Below are 24132 nucleotides of genomic sequence, written 5' to 3' on the forward strand. Positions count from 1 at the left end.
CTACCATCACCCTCAGTGAGCAATCAGAGAGAAAACTGGATAACCAATTACAAAAAACAGTTGGCAAACCATAAGATGGAAGCATGTTTAGAAGACCTTTATGCCAAACACGATCGAAAGTCTTTGAGATGTCAAGAGCAACTGCTTATGTTTCACCGAACTTTTCCATTGAATTAGTCCATAAATGGGTAACATAAGCCAGAATATCACAAGTGGATCGACACTGATGGAATCATACTGGCGATCATTGATCAGATGGAAGGTTTCTGGTAGGTAGTTTAAGAGTTGGCAGTTAATTGATTTCTCCATTACTTTAAAAAGAGTAGAAGTAATTGCAGTGGGATGATAATTGGATGGTAGGGATTTGTCACCCTTTTTAGGAACTGGCTGGATATGAGCAAATTTCCAAACAGAAGGAAAAACAACTTTGGAATAAAAAAGTGAAAAAAAAGGCAGCAGAGAACAGGAGTAAGTTCAGGAGCACAGGTTTTGAGAACAAGTGGAGAAATACCATCAGCACCTTGAGCTTTCTTAGCATCAAGATTTGTTAAAATCCTTTTGACATCCTTTTTAATGGAAGACCACAGGAGGCATTGAAAGTTGTTGGGAATGGTGAGAGGTGTTTTACCAAGATCATTAATACATGAGTTGGAAGAAAAATGGGATGCTAGCAGGTCAGCTTTATCCTTGGCTGAAGTGACAACTGAACCATCTGGTTTTGACAGAGGTGGGAGCAGAGATGGGCAAAAGTTGTGGCCAATAGCTTTGGCAAGAGACCAGAATTCTCAGCTACCATTAGGGCAAGAAGCAAGTTTTCTACTCTTAGCCTAGTCAAAATCTAGTTTGGACTGATTAATAACTGCTTTACAATTGTTGTGAACTTTGATGTAGGTAGAAAATGAAACTGAAGAATTGGAAACAAGCCAATTACGATATGCAACATTCTTCTCTTGAACAGTCTTGGCACATTTATTGGAAAACCAAGGTTTACATAAAGGACGAGATTTTAAAGTGGAGTGTGAGATAAAGGATTCCATTCCTACAAGAATAATTTCACTGACACGATCTGAGCAAATGTTGACATCAGAAGTTTTGAGACAGTAATCTGACCAAGTAAAAAGAAGAAATGAAATCTTGCAGACCATTCCATTTTGCATTCTTGTAATGCCAAACAACACTAAGTTGGGAATAGCCATTAGATAAAGGCTCCATTGGAGAAGAGACAATCACCAAGTTGTGATCTGAGATGCCTAAAGGACTACTCACTTCGACCGTGTACTTAGAAGGGTTGTTTGTGAGAAAAAGATGAAGCATGTTGCCTGTATGTTTAGGATTGTCTGGTATTCTTGTAGATAAATGAACAATCTGTGCATGGTCATTAGTAATTGCAAAAGCCTCAGCATCTCGACCAGCTGGGTTGGTGTGTCTAGAAAACAGAAGCAAGCTGGAGTTATGAATATTAAAATCACCAAGGAAAATTACCTCACTGTTAGGAAAGTTGGACTGGAGAAAGTCAAATTGCAAAGAGAGGAAGTCAAAGAGTGCCAAGTGATTAGTGGAGCTGGGAGAACGATAGAGACAACAGATGAATTTCACAGAATGAGATATAGAGATTTTAAACCAGAGGAGATCAAAAAGAAGAGATTCCAAATTACCAAGTCTCTGACAAGGAATAGCGGAATGGACATATGCACAAGTACTACCTTTGTGTCGAAAGGAATCATACAGTAAATAATTTGGGCAACTGAGATGGGCTGTAGTTGAATTTGATGAAATGTTTGAAAGGTAACTGGAACAGTACTTCTGGAAGTAGGAGTAGGATGAGAGCAATAATGGCTGGTATAGTTTGTTTATTTTTATTTATTTATTTTGTGACTGATAAATCAAATGCTTAACTTCTTGCATCTTTTGGCCTTTATAATATGACAACTTTGCGTCAACAGAAATGTAATGGAGTTTTAATATCTTGAACTGAAGAATGACTTATTTCAAATTATCCATATCATAAAGCACGTTTAGTGCTCTACCTCCAGTTGAAAATGGCAAAATTTTCAGAATAACCAGTACTTCATTATTATTGTGTTGAATAGGCATGGTTGGTTTTTTTTTTTTTTTTGTTTTTTTTCATTGAAATCTCTACATTGAAATCAATGTGTGTTTTTTTTTTTTTTTTTTAATCATTCTCCACACATGGTGGTAGCATTTAGCCATGGGCTTTGTTTAAATCAACAGTATTTATATTCATACTGTTTCCATAATGCATTGAATTCTAGAACTCTATACTTATTATCGGATAAATAGTGGATACAGATAGGACCAACATGCATATATTGTATAAATAGTGAAAATGACTCAAAAAAAAAAAAAAAAAAAAAAACTATCATAATACACAACAGAAATGGGGAAAGTATATAACTTGTTTGAGGGATTGAGAAGTGTTTTGTTTTGTTTTTTTCCCCCTTCCTAAGTTTTTTTTTTTTTTTTTTTTTTTTCAAAATGTGCTACAAAATTTCCAATATCTATTTTCCAATTTCACATTCTAATTTCCAATACAAAAATTCCAATATTGATCATATGCAATTATTAATGATTTAAATAAATATAATTATAGATTATCAATATTTTGTTTTGTTTTTCCATTGGCTATATCATGTCTGTATTTAAATATGTTTGCATAAAGCAATAAATAAATTACAAGGGAGATTTAAAGTTCATTAGTGACAGACAAGATTTTTATTCATATTAAGCGTTTCTTTTTATAATTTTGCAGTAATTTCAGGTCAAAGAGTCTGGATAGAGTTAAAGAATATATTTATGAGTAACCACTGTAAATATATTATACTCAGATTGCTTGATTTAGGAGCTGCCTCTTTCCTTGGTAAGTAAGAATATATTTATAATAGCAGGCATTGTAAATTGAAATATGCTGTATCATTCTGTTCGGTTCATCTTATTAATGTGCAGTTTACTTTATAAATTTGTAAATTGGATGCAGAGAGAATTGCATAGTTGGAGCTACATACTAAACACTTGATAAAAGTTTATCACATCTGACATCTGGGACATGACATTCTTAAACCCCTCCCCAGCATGCATACAATACCAGACAGCTTCCCTTCAGTCTAACCCTCAATGAAATGCAAGCTGTCCTGAACAATGTTAGAGAATGAAAATCATCCTTTTCCTCATCCTCTGAAGGAACTAGACAAGACTTCCAGATTGATGCCAGAAGGTCATTTCAGAGCTATACACAAGCCCTTCAGACAGCAGTTTCTGTTTGTACAAATGAAAACCTATTAACTTGCAAAAGCATTACCACAGGTAGCAAGGCAAACCCAGGTGGATTAAAGATCATCATCATCATCATTCCTGTTGTCAGATTTATCAGAAAGGTAGAGATCTATCAGAAAAGTAGAGATCTGTAATCATTTATCTGTGAATACCTGTTCACTGATCCAGGAACCAATTTAAGAATAAGCATTTTCACCTAATAAGGATTATCTTTGCTTCAGTATTGGTAATTCTGTTTAATAAATAAATTTTATGTTTATACTCTGGGATGACCATGTGAGGTCAGAAGAGTTCACAGGATAGAAAGAATATATAAACATTATAACCTGTTTAATACTCATGCAAGCGTGAACGATGGTCACTCAAAGTGTGTGCACTTTTGTATCCTCACACTTGACAACTCAGTTTGTTAACCATTTCAATTAAATGGAAGCATACTTCATCACTTGAGCAGTTATCAGAAAGAATAATCAGGTTTTGTATCTGATATGAAAAAATAGTTGTTTCTCTGTGTATTTCTTCAGCTATACATAATTTGGAGTAATGAAATATGTGGCATTTTAATATGTACAACACACCCATAATTAGTATCAGTATTAATAGTAATAAATGATGCAAGAAAGCAAGTTTATACAGTGTCAGCCAAAAAAACAAACAAAAAAAAAAAAAAAAACCATGCCTCCCACATCACCTGTCCAACCCCCTCTAATTGTATGGTTCTTCCTTAAAATGTATTCAAACTACCCACTTCCACAACACCAGATGGAAGTTTGTTCCAACAATCAATTCACCTACTGGCTGAAAGCAAATTTTTACATATTGATCCTGCAACCATCCTTTCTCAGTTGAAATTTATGTCCCCTCATATGTTTTGTCTGAGTAAGAGGAAGGTTACCATCAACATTTAGCTTAATTCATTCAAAGCCTTAAACACCTCAATCAGATCTCATAAGTTCCTAGTTTCCATACACTTCAATTTTCAGAACAATTTGCTGCAATTTGAAGTCTTTCTTGGTAAGAGCAGCCTTCGTTCCCTTCACTAATCTTGTTGCCCCTCTCTACACCTATTCCAACAGACCATATGCTCCCTAAAATGAGGCTTCCAGACCTCTGTATAGTGCTTAAGATATGGCCTAAGCATTGTGTTATGCAATGGTATAATCACCTCCCTATATCACTGTCAAAACATGTCAAAATGTCAACCTGTTTGATTTGTTCACAGAACTTTATGTTTGACTGCGGTTATCCCCAAGTCTTTTTTATTATCACTACTTTCAGTGTGGTACCACACAGTTAGTATGTTATCTTGGGATTACTGCTACCTGTATGCAATACCTTGCATCTGTCAGTGTTAAACTTCAATTGCCACTTCTCAATCCATCTGCCTAATTTTTCTAGATCTTGTTGCAGTAACGTATCCTGATTACCATCATTTATCACCATGCCAACCTTTGTATCACTTGCAAACTTTATATCATTTACAAACTTTGTATCATCTGCAAAATTAATTTCAAACTCTTGAAAGAAATTTCAAACATATTAATTCAGCTATACGTTTTAACTAAAATAGCTGATTTATTTCCATCTCCCAAGAATATTTAAAGCAACTAAAATGACACTCATGTGCAATTCTGTAGAAAATCCATGTTGGCTTGGTGTTTTAGAATAAAATTGATTTCTTATTGACTTATAGCAGAAGAATGTAGTAACACTACACTGCTCAACAAAATTAACAGAACAAAATGTTTTTCATGAATATTTTATTGTGAATAGTGTCGCTGAAGGCAAATATTTGATATAATACATTCTGGCAAGCAAATTTTGAGTATCCAATAGAAATTGATCTACCACCTTATAGAGCCTCACATTATGCAAATTATTCATGCCTATAAAAATACGGGTTGAGACCACATCACTTCATTTCCTGTTTTTTTGTTTTCTCAGCGGGATAGCCACATCTCCAGTACTCAGGATGGTAAGCCATTGTTGTTTACATGATTCTTTGAAATGGTGGGCCATTGGAGAACTTTAAGCTAGGCAGTCGCAAGCAGAGGTGGCACATTGGCTTAATGTGTCACACAGTTTTATCTCTGCACTATGGAAGTAGTTTCAGGAGGCAGGAACCATTACAAGAATAGCTGGCCAAGGTCGCCCAAGGGCTACGTCAAGGAGAACAGACCACTATCTGGCTCTAACAGCAAAACGGAACCCTGCAATGCCTTGTTATCAATCTCTTGAGGTTGCTGTGGCCACAGGTAAGAACATTTCCAACCAGAGTGTGTTAAGAAGGCTCGATTCAAATGGACTCTATGCAAGGAAGCCAGTGGCTTGTATCCCATTAATCCTAGAAACAATAGAACACTTTAATTTTTAATTGTAACTTGTACGTAGATCTAAGACAGGAATTACAAGTCCTGACTGATGTTTACCTGGACATTGAATTACCTCGTTTGGTGGAGACAAAGGAAAATTATATAGTCTTCTCTAGTTTTGCAGATAAGGTGTATAAAATACTTTTGGGTAGAAACCACTAGAGTTACTAAGTTAGTGTGGTTTTGATTCTCACCTTGTTCTGGATAGGGTACGAGTTTGCTTTTTTTAAATTAGGTTATTGTACTTAGGCTAAAAGATAGATATAACAAATTGATAATGTTGTTAATGGTTTTGATTTGGTTTGAAAACAAAAGTATAAATGAATATATTTGGGTTGCCTTGATATATGTCTACCGATAGAACTGATTAGGACTGGGAAATATTGAAATGATTGTCTTAACTTCACACATACAATTTGTGGTTACTTGAGGTTCTTGAAAGACTGACTATAATAACACAGTTGACGGGTTGTCCATAAGAAGTTACCATGTAAGCAAAGAGGTAATTTTGTATGATAATTTGCAAATGAAGTTAGTGCAATTAGGATTCTGTTGCATCAAGGAGTTTAACAGTAAGGGAACTGTGTTGGTATTGCGGTGAGTCTATGTTAAGTTGGCGGTAGATGTTGGAAGTAGACCAAGGTTACATAATGGTTCTCATCCAAATGTAAAAGTGTAATTTTATATATAGTTATTCTTTAATTGAAGTCAAGATGTAAATGAGTGCAAATTTTAATTAATTGGTATTTAGCCATACAAAGGAAGTATTTTTGGCTAAGCCCCCTAATTCAGATGAGCTATTTAACTTTGATATATAAGTATAATGTGTATGTTGCTGTTGTGTCAAGGAGTTTAATGGCAAGGGAATTGTGTTGGTATTGTAGTGGTCTGTGTTAAGTTAGCGGTAGATGTTGGATGTAGACAAAGGTTACATATTGGTTCTACATCCAAATACAAAAGTTTAATTTAATGTATATAGTTATTCTTTAATTTAAATTAAGATGTAAATGAGTGCAATTTTCAATTAATTGGTATATAGCCATACAAAAGAAGTATTTTTGGCTGAGTTCCCTGATTCAGATGAGCTGTTTAACTGTGATGTATAAGTATAATGTGTATGATGCTGTTGTGTCAAGGAGTATAATAGTAAGAGAATTGTGTTCATATTGTGGTGGTCTGTGTTAAGAGGATCTAGTCAAGGTTACATGATGGTTCTACATCCAAATGCAAAAGTGTAATTTTATTGTATATAGTTATTCTTAAATTGAAGTTAAGATGTAAATGAGTGCAAAATTTGAATGATTTGGTAGAAGAAGAGCTATTTAACTTTGATGTCTAAGTATAATGCGTAGAAATTGCTATTTTAGCATCATATAGTACTGGCCATTCCAGTGTGGTTCGTATCTGGTTGGAAAGATGTCCTACTGTCTGTCCTCTTTCTTCCCCCCCCCTTTCCCATACTTCTCCTTCTATTTCCCTTTCTCCATTCATTCAATCTTTGAGATTTCAAGTTTTCTTGAAATCTCAATAAGAGTCTCAACCTGGTTGCCTCCAAGTGGCTTGGGATGAGAGTCAGGGTGTTCCATGCCCTGACTCTCATCCCAAGTGACCAGATGTTCCATGCACCCTGGCTGCGAAATGCCAGGCACCGGCACTCAACACCCAACATTACATAACACACACACACACACACACACAGTTGCAGGCCTTGGCCAAGTGCCTTCAGAAGCTACAGTGGCATATAGGGGAAACCCCGGAGGCTGCAACAAAGTACAAAAATAAATAAAATAAATAATCCCATTAATCCTAAACCCTACAGAGCTCGTCTAAACTGGTGGCATGAACATGTGACTTGGAATCCTGACAAATGGGGTATAGTTCTGTTCTCTGATGAGTCCCGTTTTAGCCTACAAACAGATTTTAGACATTACTTCATCTGGAGACAACAAGAGGCACTTACAATGGAGGCAGTGTTCTTGTGTGGGGCATAATAATGATCAGCGGCTTCACCTGTCTTCGATATAAGTGAGCTGTAAACAATGACTAAACAGGCCTGAGTAGGGATCATACACCGTACTGATGTCATGTGACCATATTTTTGAGCATCTTGTATCGACTTCTGTAATGTGACCCCTTTGGTAATTCTTATGCAACTCCTATAAGTTTCTCACTGTCTCATGATTTCATCGTTATTCTATGTTACCTTACCGTACCAAATTTTGTTCTGCTTCATCGGAAGCTGAACTAGTTACACCATGTTTTCTATATGTTCTGTTAATTTTGTTGAGCAATTGTAGATGTAGTTTCCCTTGCGTTATTTAGCATGGCATTTTTACTGAGTAATCTGTACTGAAAGAGTGAGACATAAGTAATAATGAAATCGTGATGCCTGACATGATTTTGTATGAGCCATACAAAATCTCATAACCAACTAACTGCGGTTAACATGACATTCCATTACTGTCACTGCATCCTTCTTACCAGTGGTTTTAGGCTTTATGCGTAGCACATTGATAACGATCACCATTTTTCCAAACCATGTGTGGAAGAATGGGTCCGAGTTCAATTACCGAAATGGGAGGAATTTTTGTGAACTTTTTTGAAAATGCAGCTACTTTGCTAGCCTTTCTCGTTTTGTATTATTTTTTACCTCCTACCTAACCATAGAATACACATAGTTTGAAAACACAATATGCTGATGTCGCAAGGCCTTAATTTCCTCTGCATAAACTTTAAAAACAATCCAACAGCAAGCAGTTGTTCCTTTACGAGTTCCTGGGTTTACGAGTTATTTTTTTCAAGTATCAACAAAATCGAAATATATGAACATTAATTTCAATAAATAAATGCTAAACATTCATAAATACAGAATTTCAAACCATGCATTTAGGTATACAATACAGTACTACTGTATATAGTACTGTATACAATACTACTACTACAGCAGAGCTCATACAAAATAAAACAGAAGCGGTCGTTAATATTGCTAACTAATTGCAGCTCGAGGTTTCTACAACTGAAGTCACTGATCTGCTTTAAGCAAACAGTGGAGAGCTTACAAATGAAGACCTATTTTAAATGACAAAATGTGAAGAAGATGAGGAAAAGGAAGATTTACTAGCTGAAATTCCTGTTCATTCCTTCACTGTCAAGGGGCTTCACGAAACTTTTCAATGCATAGAAAAAGCAATCGAGATTTTTGAGTCACAAGATTCAAATTTCAAGTGCACTAGAAAAGTTGCTACAGATTTAAAAAATGCTATCGCGAAATTTATATAGAAAAGAGAAAACCGTCTTGGAAATAAATTACTCTTGAAGCATTTCTGAAGAAAATGACTACTCCGTGTGCTTCCAACAAACCAGCAATGATTGCTGAGCCAGTGGTGAGTGACAAACCATCAACAAGTGCACATTTAGTGATGATGATGAAGAATAAACAACCTTTAACATTTGTATGACATAAATAATTTCTTTATTATTATAATTTGCTTTATTTTAAAGTTCATGTTTTCATTTCTTTGGACAAATAAATCATTGTTTAAGCATAAACTACTGTTTTGTTGACCTTAATTTAACATTACTAGGGTCAAATTTCATCTAACCATAGTAATGAAATTAGCATGTGCTAGGAACAAATTAACTTCTAAAGTCGGGGACTACTTGTAATATTATTATTTTTATATTCATTTTACACTTATGTAAATGCATGACAAAACCTGCACTTTTTATTTCTGACTATTGTAGAAAAATGTTTTGGCTCTAGCAGTTACACAATTTACAAAAAATTAGTGATGCTAGTAATATCCTGCCTGATAACCTTGAATACGATGTGGGAGACTCCATAATCCCTGGCCATGTTAGATAATGGTCATCAGGTTCCTCTGGGCTTTAATTTTTCTAATGCTCATCTAAAATAACCTAAGATATATAACAGGTGATCAAGTTGTTCTACCCCTAATATTGAACTATTAGTTTCAAGTTCTTTTGAAATATGTGTTATGTGTTTGCATGTCTCTAGTGCACATACACAAAATTAGAGGTACTGCATAGTAATACTTTTTTTTTTTTTTTTGCAGGTAAGCAACTGGCTGAAGGAGTACTACCTCTGTAAGAAATGGAGAAAACTGAAGTTAGAGTTGTTCTCTGTCTCTCTCATTTACCCATTCACCAGATTTGGTCCCCAATGACAGCAATCTATTCCCAAATCTAAAGAAATACCTTTGGGTAAGAAATTTGCAAATGATTCTGCTGTGAATAGACGACCACACAAATTTTTTTTGGCAAGAATTAAATCCTTGGAACATCATTAGAAAGAATGTATTAATGTTGCAGGAGAATATGTTGAAAAATGACGATGACAACAAAAATACATTTATTGTCGTCATCCTGTTATTTCTACCTGAGGGGTAGAGCAACTTGGTCATTCCTTTGCTTAACCTGTTGAATTAACTTTATTTGACAGCAGTATTACAACTATAGTTTTCATCTCCACTGCACTAACATAATTACTAGTGCATTTCAGAAAGCCAATAATATCAGTGTTAACCAAACTACTTAAATATTGAAGTTTATATTTCATTGACGTGGGTTTTTTTTTACCCGTTTTGTGGGCACCTCTGTAGCCAGGCGGGAAGGAGCAGCAGTGCGTAGCACACGCTTCTTGATTAGACCGGGGTTCGAGCCCGCCACCACCAAATACGGAGAATGCGGAAAGGTCAGGGAATGACCACCACATATCCTGGAGCAATATGGCCTTAGTTGCTAATGCTCCTAAAAAACCAAATAACAAACAACAAATTCATTTTGTGTGTGTGCATGCATGCACTTGTATTCCAGAATTAATTATTTTAATTTTATAGAATGGTTTGGTAATTATGTAATGCTCTAACTTGGAATAACTAAGTTTTTCATGAAACCTGGTTCACATTTTACGATTAGAACAGAAACTCTGTGTACATATAAAAACTAATGTAATTAAATCACAGAACTCAAGCACCTATACATTTTTTTACTTTTGCAATGAAAATTTTTGGGATATAGCAATTATATTCTTTAGATTTTGCCATCTAAATTTTGTTTATTTTAATTTAGGGTTTCCAGAGCATCCTAACACTTCAGAATTTCAACAGGTGTGTGACAGAGCAATTCCACTTCATCCTCAACCAGTAACCTTGTTGACTGCATTGCTCCACAACACGACAGAGGTAATATTTGGAAAAATAGATTAGTAAATAAATATACATATGAGAGTCATTCAAAATATAATTTACAAAAGTTGCCATCTAAAACTTTCTGTCATTTCATCACCTACCAGTTTTGGTATATCTTACCATTAAATACTTCATGAAAGATAATTGCTCATAACCAAATAAAGATCAGAAGCAGAAACAAAATGGCTGGTTTTTGCAAGATTGAATAATCAAGGACCTATGGTTCAAAATTTAATTTTAGCATACCAAGACTTTCCTTGTGATTTATTCCAGGTTTTTAAGCCAGCACAGCATGCAAAACAACCTGTGAAACACACTTATACCTGTTTTTTTTTTTTTTTTAATAAACATGAAAAGTAATAAAAACCCCAAACCTACAATACTTAGTACCATGTGTGAGTTGAAGGTTGAGAAGATGAAAGAAGATACTTGTTGACATTAGATTTGAACTTCTGTAGCTTATAATTTTCAGGAAATACATGTGAAGAGAGGTTGTTCCAGAAAATGGAAGTTGAAGGAATAAATGAGGAAGAAGAAAAGTTTGTTCTGTGAGTTTGAATTTGAACAATAAAAGGATGCTGACTGGTTGCAGTGTGTTCAGACTGCTTGGTGGTGAGAGAGGAGGAATTATAAAAATATAATATAAAGAGGGGGAATTATAAAAGCCAATTCAGAAAAACTGTGCCCATGGCCATATCTATAATAAAAGGCATGCTGCAGAAATGGAATGTCTATGAGACAGAATGGAGAGAGTTTGTAAGAAATGGATTATTAATTAACCTAACTGCCTTCTTTTGAACAGAATCTAGAAACCTGAGAGAGGTTATGGGAGCACCGCCCCAGATGTGGGAACAATGTTCCATAGTAGGAGTGAATTTGAGATTGTACAGCACGAGTAGTTGTTTGGAAGAAAAGTAATGCTGAGAGCACAGGTGGTAGATGACTTTCATCAACCGGTGAAATACCACCACTTTGCTTATTGGAGGCTTGAAGTGGTGAAACCCATGTTTAGTCTCTAGAGCAAAGTTTCCGGCATCTCCCCTCCCCCCATATTTCTCCTTCAACCCATGCACAGTACTAAGTACTATAGGTTTTGATACCTTTCGTGTTTGGGGTTTTCATAAAAAAAAAAAAAAAAAAAAAAAAAAAAAGAGAGAAACCTCAGTTTTTCGGATGCAGAGGAAGCAGTATTTATGGTGTGCTTCCTAATAGAGATATGTGACCTTGTCTAGAAATCAAAGTATTGTCGAAGATAATCATCAGAGCAGAAGAAACCTTTGCGGGATATAAGACAGAACTGAGTTTTAGAAGGATTGAAATGAACTAAGTTATGTATACTCCACTGGAGAATTATCTAAATATCAGCATTTAGGGAATTGGTAGTGGATATTCAAGAAATTGATTTCCAGTTAATGGAAGAAGTTCATTAATATACAAGGGGAAAAGAGTGGGAGAAAGAATTGAACCTTGAGGAACACCAGTATTAGTAGGGAAGTTAGAAGACAGAAAGCATCAACCACTGTGAGTAGTCACAGAGAAAACTGGATATCCAATTACAAAAAGCAAATCATAAGATGGAAGCTTATTTAGAAGAAATTCTTACCAAACACAAGGTCAAGGTGTGTTTGTTTCAATTGCGGTCTCCGGGGTTTCCCCTATATGCCACTGTAGCATCTGAAAAGGTGAAGGCCGGCAAGTGTATGTATGTAGGTGTGTAAGTATGTGTCTTGTTATGTTGAGTGCTGGCAATCGCAACTTTGCAGCCAGGGAACACCTGATGGACCAGGAGGAGGTGCGCTAGAGTCCACTTTCTAGCTGAGACTCTTACTGGGGCTATCAGGCAAGCCTGGGAGCCACAAGGTGTTTAGGGAAAGGAAGTGGGGATAAGAATTGAAGTATGGGGATTGGAAGGGATGGGGAGGTTGGATAGAAGATAAGGAGAAGAGATAGATCCCCCATGAAATAGAAGAGAAAAGTTTACAATAGTGCATAGAGTGAAAAAAAAAAATAATAATAATAATAAATAAAATAATAATAAAAAAATAAAATAAATAATAATAATAATAAATAAAATAATAATAAAAAAATAAAATAAATAATAATAATAATAAATAAATAAATAAAATAAAAATAATAATTAAAAATAATAAATAAAATAAAATAAATAATAATAATAATAATAAATAAAAAAAAATATATATATGAAAAAAAAGTACCTATATACAATGTTTACTATTAGCTAAGTGAGTACGATCACCACTCCTGGGGGACTTAATCAGAAAACCAAAACTATAAATAACACTTCAGTCCAGTCATTATACAGGATTCAGCCACTTTGCCTCTTAATAACTTTTTTTTCCCCCTTCTTTCTCTCCTCTTTTTTTTTTTTTTTTTTTATTTTGCAGATGCTATGATTATCTGATCTGACACTACCAGATTTCAGCATTAAACTCAGAAGTCAAATGGCAAGGTGCTATTTATGTACAAACATAGGTACCACCTTGTCAGCATTTTGCAATTCAATATCATATTTACAACATGCATAGCCAACTTTTCCTCTGTACACAAAATCGCTATTAATATCTTCAAACAGGCCTACGGGGCTGGGAAATTCCATACTGCAATAATTAAAGACAAACACCAGCCAAGGAATAAAAAATTTTTACTATAAAAATAATGTGATACACTATCGGAAATATTACAATAAATTACGATAAAACGTTAAAAATATACCGAAGCAATAAAATTATCTAAAATAAACTGGATTAAAAGCGATAAAACCTGAAGCTTTTGGAGACTGCTGTCTCCTTCTTCAACAGTATACTATTACTGCAATGAAACATCCTTAAGTAGCAGACCCATGGCACTCATGCACGTGGTCCATCAGACACATGGTCGGCATTCCCCACGCGCGCATCGGAAACGGAAGTGGCTCGGGAGCGTGTCAAACAGAACCGGTCATCCCATCTGAGGACAACCGCCTCAAACAGGGGGTGTATTAAGACTGCTAATTATGCGAGGTCTGCTGTGGCAGAGCATTTCTGGGAGAAGCAGCATCGGATCTCCCCTGAAGACGCGGTCATTACGGACCGTGCCCATGGATTTTGGGAACGCAAGTGGCTCAAGAGCTTGCGAATCGGTTCATCCAGTCGTAATACTATTAACAGGGACAGGGGGACACGTTTACACCCCCTGTTTGAGGCGGTTGTCCTCAGACGGGATGACCGGTTCTGTTTGACATGCTCCCGAGCCACTTCCGTTTCCGATGCATGCATGGGGAATGTCGACCATGTGTCTGATGGACCACGTGCATGAGTGCCATGGGTCTGCTACTTAAGGATGTGTCATTGCAGTAATAGTATACTGTTGAAGAAGGAGACAGCAGTCTCCGAAAGCTTCAGGTTTTATCGCTTTTAATCCAGTTTATTTTAGATAATTTTATTGCTTTGGTATATTTTTAACGTTTTATCGTAATTTATTTTATCGTAATTTATTGTAATATTTCCGATAGTGTATCACATTATTTTTATAGTAAAAATTTTTTATTCCTTGGCTGGTGTTTGTCTTTAATTATTGCAGTATCGCTATTAATATCCTGATAGTCTTTACAAGTCACATCTTGACAGAAACCACACTCAGCTCAAGAACCACTAACACAACCAACAGACAACCTTTCTGTTAATTCTACTAAATCCAATTTTATATTTATAACAAATAATCTACAAAACACAACATCATTACCATCGTGGACCCAACATATTTACTTAAGAAAAGAAAACTAAGGACTTATTTACGTAAAACATATTTAATGGACAAAAAACAATAGTTCTTGTCTTTGAACACAAACTGTGGATTATTTGGCATTACTCTTTACAGATCAACCCCAATTAGTCTCTTCCTACATGCAAACAATTTATCTGCAAAATTACAAAAAACTAGGAAATTTTCTTTATCATTGACAAAACATGGTAGGTCATCTTCATTGTACACTTCTGTAAGAAGCTGTAGATTATTTCTTAAGTCTATATAGAAATAGCAGTTAAATATTAAATTCTCCATGGTCTCAGGAGCACCACACTTACATAATGGAGAGGCAACCAACCCCAGAGTGAACAATTTGGAGTTCAAGCTGCCATGCCCTGTTAGAAGAAAAGATACACTGAGACCTGGGCAAAACCGGGCCAACCGTTGCTTGGTAAATTCTGATATGTTAGGAAGGTAACTAAAAGTAACTCTACCAACTTCTGCATTGGACCAAGTTAATTGCCAACTATTAACAAACTCTCTTCTAATTCTACAATTATCATCCTTAGTTGGTATGTCTAAATTAATTGGATAGTTGCTCACCCTTGCATACCAAACACATTCAAAAGCCTTTGAAATGTCAAGAGCAACTGCTTGAGTTTTACTAAACTTTTCCATTGAATTTGTCCATAGATGGGTAACATAAGCCAGGATATCATCAGTGGATCGACACTGATGGAATCCATACTGGCGATCATTGATCAGATGGAAGGTTTCTAGATATTTTAGGAGTTTGCAGTTAATGGAGTTCTCCAAGAAAGAGTAGAAGTAAGTGCAATGGGATGATAATTGGATGGGAGGGATTTTTCACACTTTTTAAGAATTGGCTGGATATGAGCAAATGTCCAAACAGAAGGAAAAACACTAGTGCAATAAGAAAGTGTAGTAATGCAATACAGAACAGGATTAAGTTCAGGAGCACCGGTTTTTAGAACAAGCGGAGAAATATTATTGGGACATGACACTTTCTTAACATCAAAATTGTTCAAAATTCTTCTGACATCCTTTTGATGTAAGCCCACAGGAGGCATTGAGGTGAGAATCGTAGGATGTGGTTTACCAAGATCATCAATACACAAGTTAGAAGAAAAGTAGGATACTAGCAGGTCAGCTTTATCTCTGGCTGAAGTGGCAATAGAACCATCTGATTTTGACAGAGATGGGCAAAAGTTGCTGCCAGTAACTTTGGAAAAAGACCAGAATGCTCGACTACCATTTGGACAAGAAGCAAATTTTCTGTTCTTAGCCTGTTCAGACTCTAGTTTGAATTGATTAATAACTGCTTTACAATTGTTGCAAGCTTTGGTGTAGAGAAAATGAGCCTGGAGATTTGGATGCAAGCCAATTGCAATATGCATGATTCTTATCTTGAACAGCTTTGGAACATTTTTTGGAAAGCCAAAGTTTAGATAAAGGACAAGATTTTAATGGAAATGTGGAATAAAGGATTTTATCCCAACAAGAATAATTTATAATATCCTTTATAATAACATATAATATTCTGGTGCAATATGGCCTAAGATGGTAATGCACCATAAAATCAGTAATTTAACCTTGTTGTTGAAACTAAAGTGTATAAAATATCTGAGGCTGATGGAATCCATCCAATTATACTAAAGGAAACAGCAAGATAGGTAAGAAAACCTTTGGCCACAATTATGAGAACATCCTTTGATTCGAGAGAGAGAGAGAGAGATCTGCAAATCTCTCCTATTCACAAAGTATACACCATAAAATCAGTAACCTAACCTAGTATGCCAAAATCCACTATATGACCCTTGAATCAAGAAATTTATGAGATCCCTCCCCCCAACACAACTATATGCAGACTAGGGCAGAAATTTTCTAGATTTAAGATTACCATGTTTACTGTCATATTTTTGTTGATGGATATCCCAAACAAGCAAAACTATAATTGCTCAACAGTACAGCCAACAAAACCCTTATCCAGTTTTTTATGCTGCGAAAGACAATCTTTTGCATCCTCTCCTCTTCTGTGCATTATAAAATGCAACAGAAACAGATGGTGTTATATCTTTTTGTCAGTTGCACCTATGTCTGGGCATTGGTTGCACATCCTGTCATCTGCAGAAGCTGGTCATTCTTCATGAAAATATCACAAATGGCACAGCTTCTAAAACACACAAATGACTTAGTCACCATGAATGGTAAAACACATCTGAAACCACATAGCAGAAATAAAAGGATGAATGCCTCTCTCAAATGCATTTCCAATTTGCTAACAAAGTGATGATTTCAATGTGGCAGTGAAAACATCATTGTGATACTCAGTTCTAGGGCAAGATCAGACAGGAGCTGATTTTTCATGAATAGGAAACTACTCTCAATTCATATGAACTACTTGAAAAAGTGACAAAAGTTAATAAGGTAAGAAAAGTAAAAATACTATAATTTATACAAGTGGAGACCAAAGTTTCTTATCTGAAAGATGTTTGCCTTTGTATTTTGAAGAAATTAATGGAATTTTATCTGGATTCTAAACCTATATGGCTGAATGATTGACCACTCACATTCCCAGTTACTGATAATGTATGGGATATGTTAGTCCCAACATACACCAAAGCTGGCATTATTAGTCCATCACCTGTTATCATCTCCCTTATGGAGGAGAAACATTATCACTTTCTGATGCCTTACCCTCCCTTAATTTCAGTAATGTTTCCAATAGATCCCTCTCAGAAATCATTATATATAAGGGCCACCATTATTCAAATCCATTGCATTTTCGGTTCGAAAATGCTTAGGTTTGTCTAATGTTCAAAATGCAGTGATTCCCTGACCATTATTGGCCTTGTGGTCCTCTGTCGAGATGAGTATAATGGTCAGTCTGTTTTATATTTTATTTTTAGTTGGTCATATATTGTAGTATGGTTTTCAATTCCATCTAGTGATATTTCAGGTGCATTCTGGGCGCCACTACATTTCTTTGAATTGGCATTTCCTAAATTTCTGATATTTGGTACTGTATGTTTCAGCCTTTCTAAATTATTTTGGAGTGTATCTTCTACAATATCCTTATCTTCATTCTTTCCCCCCCCCACCTTTTTTTTTATTTTATTATGTATTGGTTTAATTTATTATTCACTCTACTGGTTTGCCTTTCTGCTGGCATATTTATTTATATTTTATTATAAGCAGCATGTAGTGGATAATGCATTGCAGTCGCTAATGCTTGCTATACTAATTTTCTTCCCTTGTTTCTTTCTGTTTTTCTGTTCTTTTACCTGCCATTTATTTGATTGAAGATTTTAATTTATTTTACATGTCAGTAGTGAGATGATATGCTAATGCAGCACTCATACTGCCATCTATATCCTGGTTTTTTTCTTTATATATTCTAGTTTAACAGTGGCTGTGCCACTGGTGTGGTGTTGCCTAAGGAGTGCTAGGATCTGTTCTATTATGATTTTTCACTGCATTAGGGCCACTGTTATTCAGATCCATTGCATTTTCGGTTCAATCGATGTATCGGTTCGATAATGCTTGGATTTGTCTGATGTTCGAAATGCAGTGATTCCCTGACCATTATTGGCCTTGTGATCCTCCATCGTGATGGGGCATAATGGTCGGTGCTTTTTTTGAAAATAAATAGGTGCCGGTACTCATTCTTTGCTATCAGAATAAATGTTAAATTAAAAGGATATGAAAAGTAAACTAAAAAATTATTTCCTGATATTGTTACTTCACTAGTAATGTTTTTGGAATATATTAACACAACAGTTTGAGCATAAATTTATTATACAAGTATATAAAAAAAAAGTGAAATGTGTAAAAAATAAGTGAAATAAGAAAAATGTGAGTAAAATAAGTAATAATTAAATAAGCACTAGGAAAACAAAAATGATAGTAGGCATATGTTATAAGCCAAGCCAAATGACTGTGATGATTATAACAAACAGTTATACAGACAAACATAATGGGCTAGAAAATCAGATGTCTTATTATACTTTGTAATGGAGGATTTTAACTTTCTATATATTGCCTGGAACTTGTGGGTAAGTGATTTGCGCAGAAGTAGAGTTTTCTGAATGTTCTAGATGACTACTTTCTACTCCAGAAAGTTAGAGGGACAACAAGAGAAAACAATACTCTTAATCTAAATATCAGCAATGATCCTTCATGCATTAAGAATCTCCAGATAAAGGAATAACTAGGTTCTTAATGTATAACAGATCATAATACATTCATGTGGGATTTACTTAAAGATATAACTGCTGTCAAGGGTAAAGCGAAGGGATATTGCTTTCGGAATATCACTACAATAGTCTTAGACAGTTTTTAAAATCTTTTCTGTGGAATCAACTAATGGTGTTACAAACTGAAAATTCTAAATGGAAAGAATTTAGGGAATTCATCATAGTAGCTAAGCTTTTTATACCAACTAAGAGATATTGTTCAAGGATTATGCTTAAATGGATGTAAACTGATGAGACTAGTAGCTGAAAAGAATAATGCATAGGATGGTTATAAATTATTGGAGGACACAATAACCTACAGTAAATACAAACTAGTCTGCACTCCAGTCATAAAGGGGGTTAGGCAAGCTAAGGTAGATTATGAGAACTCTTTGGCTGGGAATGCAAAGAAAATTACAAAGAATTCTTCATCAATGAATGCCATAGCTTTTGATGATCCTGTTCAGATTGCTGACAAACTGAATAAGTATTTTGCACCTACATTTATGCACAAAGAAGTTTTTAGGGACAAGACTACCAGAAGTATAACAAGTTCTAACTGGGAGCTAAATAATTTTTTTGATTTTGCTAAATGATATTGTGATAACTGAAAAGAAAGTAGAAGAGATAAAATATCTGATGCTGATGGACTCTATCTAATTATACCAATAAAAGCAGCAAGAGAGGTAAGAAAACCTTTGGCTACAATTATGAGGACATCCTTGTATTCAGGGGAGGTACCTCTAGATTGATGGTGTACAAATGTCTCTCCTATTCACAAAGTATTACTGCTACATACTGTAGCAGTATACTTTTGTAAATTAAATATTGGAATACAGTGACGTGAAGAATGATGAACGATGACGTGAAGAATTTTTATGGGCCTTTTTCACAACTTGGCTGAGTTAGCCGGTCTTGGGCAAGGGTACCGTGGTTTTTTTCTCCCGAAAACTCGGGGGGAGGGGGTTTCCAGCAAACAGAAAATTGACCACAGAACATGCAATTTACAGAAAGTATATACAGAGCAATGTGGCCTTAGCCACCAATGCTCCTAAAAAAAAAAACCCCAATAATTGAAATACAGTTCAGGGTTTTCAAAGTAAATTATAATTACAAAAATTGGAATAAGTTACCTATTAAAATTTTGTTGTAAACTATTACATTTTTGCCAAGTACCTGCAGTCTTGTGATGAATAATTAAAAGCAGAGCTTATTTAAATTGGGATCACCTCTCAGTCTCTGTGGTTTAGAGTATGAAGGAACTAAAATTAAAAATAGTAATTATGATCAAACTTTGAAATATTAACATGCCATTTGAGGAGTGCACCCTTCTCACATGGGCTTGTATATATCCTAATAATGATGTTATTCATCATACTGAAAAAAAAAAATTGTGAAATAATTACATAGTACAATAAAATTATAAATTATTTTGAAAATATTTCAGCTTTTCAACATTCAGTTTTTGTTTTTTTCAGGTCATGCATTTGAACAGTCGATTAAAACTATCACTCTATGAACTAGAACTGCTCTGGTTTATTTTAAATTATAAGAATGAGAAACTGTGTGACAAGTCCCTTAAGTTCCACATACAAAACATACCAGAGAAGATGAAAATTCATCATATTAAGGAGTGGGTGTGTGAGGTTTTGAAATACAGAGGCGACTGCAGTTCATTGAAAGAATTGCAAGATTGGAATTTACCAGACTTTCCACTCAGGAATATTGCTGCCCAGTGTAATTCAAAATATAAGTATAAGTTAATGAAAATTCTTTATGAGCATTGGCTTCAGAGTGATTTTACATCAACAGCAGAAGAACTTTTAGAACTGTTTAAAGCACAACAGAAGTGGAGGCAAAGTGAAAAAAATAAGCAAAAGAGAGAAGATAAAATATGGTTCAATGAACAAAAACAATTGTGAAAATAAAATATTACCGATAACTAAAAGTATTCTAAATAAGATCTGACACTGATATATTCATCGAGTAAAATTTTATGCATCAGATATTTCACATTCTTGGTGCCATAGCTGTATAGTCAGGTGAAAAGATGCATAAGTACAGATGCATTGAGTTGATGTTTCATGACTGCTAAATACAGTGCTTTTTCTTGTATTCTCTTTCTATCTCGTGGAATCCCCTGACTGTGTGGTTGTCCCAAAGTACAAACAGAAAATTTATTTATTTTTATTTTTTATTATTAATTTTTTATCTCTGTACTGGCTTTTAGGTATTATGATCAGGATATAGATTAAACTAATTTTTTTTTATTTTAATTAACTTTAATGTTATATTTTTAAAATTTAATATTAAATTTAAAAGTACAAGCATTTTAAATCTAATTCAGATTTTACATTAATGTTTGATACTTTGATTATTTGCACTCATTTATATATTATAGTGCATTTATATTGCATTGACACAGATTCATTCTGAACTCAAAGAAGGCTTAGAGTTCAGAATGAATTCATCGACCAGCTAACTTCCTTGAATTGATTCCGCATGTATTGCAATGATTAACTACTACTTGGGATAATCAACCCCAACCATCTGGAGATTGACTAGCTTGAATATTGATTTGTTTGCTTAAAAATGTACAGGTAATTTTTAAAACTGAATATTTTTTTTGCCAGGTATTGCTGAATGCTCACTATACATTTTATTACCAAAGTGGAACTGTTAATGTGCTTTTCGGTATAAAGGAAATGCAGTGCAGTGATGTAAAGAAAAGCTTCAGTTAACATTGCTTACTTAAATATTTTTAAAGACTAAAAAGAACCAAAGGAGAATATAAATTAAATGTAACTATCCCTATGAGAGCACAGCTTTCATGCAAACTAATTCTAAGATTAAAAAGCTTCCTACTCTAAATAAATTATAAATTACAGTTTAATAACATAAATTGCAAAATATTCATTATACAGTATTTTAAAAACAGTTAACGTTGCAGGGCTTAAAATACTTCACATAAATATTTGTAAACGAAAGGAAGCTTTCTCTTTAGCTGTAAATTAAATTTCCTTTATTATCAAATTACTTTAACGATATATGCACAATACATGTAGGTGGTGGTGACTGCTAGTACTTTGATTGGATTGGTAGTCAACATTTTCAGTTAATCAAATTTGTGCTTATTAAAAGGTAGAACCATGTACTAGTACCACCATCAGTTTTTAGTAGCTTATATTATGTTCCCAGTATCATGATTTAGTTTAAGCGAATCAGACTTATTTCCTGTTTGATATTATATAAAACATATAAGATTTGCTCAGTTAATGCACATTCAACAATGATAATTCTCAGAAGGGTGGGGAAATTAATTTCTTTGCCAACTAATACACAATGTCAACATTGCAAGTCAGTTGGCTATGTTAAATTATAGTTTAAAAAGATACCAACTGGTGTCTGATTGTTTAACACATTTCATTTACTCTGTTGAGCTACTTTTGTTGTAAGGGTCCCCATTTTGCTTTATTTATAATCAGAGAACTTTAAGCAATATGAAAGTATTACCTGTTTGATTTGTGATTAGAAGTATGAATGCACCAAGTTCTGTTTTGCTTTTTTGTGATAGAATGCTCATACACCAGCAGACAAATGGATCAGTTGGCCCATCATCCTGGGTCTTTCAACTCCCAACAGTGAACAAGGCTTGAAACAAAAAAAATTTACATCAGGAAACATAAGGCAGTTAATGTATATACTTGACATTACTGATGCATGTGGCGCCTCCGTAGCCAGGTGGGCAGGAGCAGCTGTGCGTAGCACATGCTTCTTGATTAGACTAGGGTTCGAGCCCGTGACCACCAAATACGGAAAGGTCAGGGAATGACCACTGCATATCCCTGGAGCAATATGGCCTTAGCTGCTAATGCTCCTAAAAACCAAATAACAAACAAACGGATGCATGTGATTAACTGGGAGTGTTCCAAGCAAATTGAGGGAAACAAAAATTCCATTTTTGTTTCCCTCTTTTCCTAACCCTGACAGTGACTAAAGTCCACACGTTGCTGTGGAATAGGTTATCATATGAAATGTATGTTTGAATGTATTAAATGTATGTTTGAATGAATGCATGAAATGTATTGTTTGAATTGTCACAGCTATGCAGAGATTGAAAAAGGAAAATTTTGCAAAATAGAAATGTCCATTAATAAAAATTGCTGGAACAGCAGCATTTTAGTCCATTCCAGGCCTTGCAGCCATGGCAAAATGCTGAAACCAGGTTCATATGCTGCAATCAATTTCTAGAGAAAACAGTCCCTCTAACTGTCAATATTTATTTGACATGCTGGAATTCCTGTAATTTATATATCTTTTTCTAGCACACCATCTGATCTTCACGCATTATCTACTCTCTAAACCAAAATATTGTATTGCTAGATTATATAAAATATATATGTGCGTAAATTCTGAAGCAGGCCTGCTTCAGAATTTACGCACATATAAATTTTATATAATCTAGCAATACAATATTTTGGTTTAGAGAGTTTAGAGAGTTGGTAACAATCTCAATGCACTAAACTGAGCGTCGGCGGAGTCTTCCGCCTAATTGTCAACATGGAAATTCGAATTGAAGAATCATCTCCTATTCCAAAAAAGATTCTGTATAACGTAACTCGGTAGTTTTCGTCAAGCTTGCATTAAAAAAATGGCGTATAATATAAAAATCCGGACATTTAGACAAATTTATAAAAATCCACCCGGACAAAAATTTTAGACAAAAAATCCGGTTTAAAAGAGGACGGATGGTAACCCTAGTTAATTACAAAGTCTGCAAGGGTAGCACAGTGGTATCATCACCGTCCTCCCTTTTGATGTGAATGCAACATTACTTTCTCCCTCATAACTAGCAGTTTCCCTGAACCCTTAAGGTATCTCACTGATACCACTAAACTATTATATTAGGATCCCCTTGAAAGTCGCTTCAACTATTCATGTATATTGTGTCTGTAAATTGTGTTCTCTGGTCAATCTGCCTGCCTTGATTGACGAAAAACTAATTTTTCCAGGGAAAACCTTGCTATCTACACCTGAGACGACTAAGGCAGCCATGGCGTGTGAAGCCCATAAAAGTTCCTCGCGTTATCAATGGGATTAGAATCCAGGCTTTTTCCACCTAGTGTTGGGAGGACGGTAATGATAGCTCTATGCTACCATGCAGATTCCTCAATGATACTGACAAAAATCCTTGCACCGCCTTTGTTCAAATAAATACTATCGACAAAATAGATTCCTTCTACCTACGATTGTGGGTGA

General features: G+C 34.9%; 1 protein-coding gene across 1 annotated transcript in view; it reads left to right on the forward strand.

The window, feature by feature from the left end:
• The window catches only part of LOC150082245 (CCA tRNA nucleotidyltransferase 1, mitochondrial-like), a 47755-nt gene extending 26960 nt beyond the window's left edge, over positions 1-20795 (forward strand). Inside the window, exons 5-7 of the mRNA XM_090380460.1 lie at positions 2771-2878; positions 10755-10867; positions 20352-20795. Coding sequence (XP_090236586.1) covers positions 2771-2878; positions 10755-10867; positions 20352-20795 — 665 coding nt within the window. The remainder of the gene's footprint in view (positions 1-2770; positions 2879-10754; positions 10868-20351) is intronic.
• The last annotated feature ends 3337 nt before the right edge of the window (positions 20796-24132 follow it).

Source organism: Mastigoproctus giganteus, chromosome 8 (assembly GCF_048544385.1).
Source record: "Mastigoproctus giganteus isolate SK-2022 chromosome 8, ASM4854438v1, whole genome shotgun sequence".
NCBI classification, from domain to species: Eukaryota; Metazoa; Arthropoda; class Arachnida; order Uropygi; family Thelyphonidae; genus Mastigoproctus; species Mastigoproctus giganteus.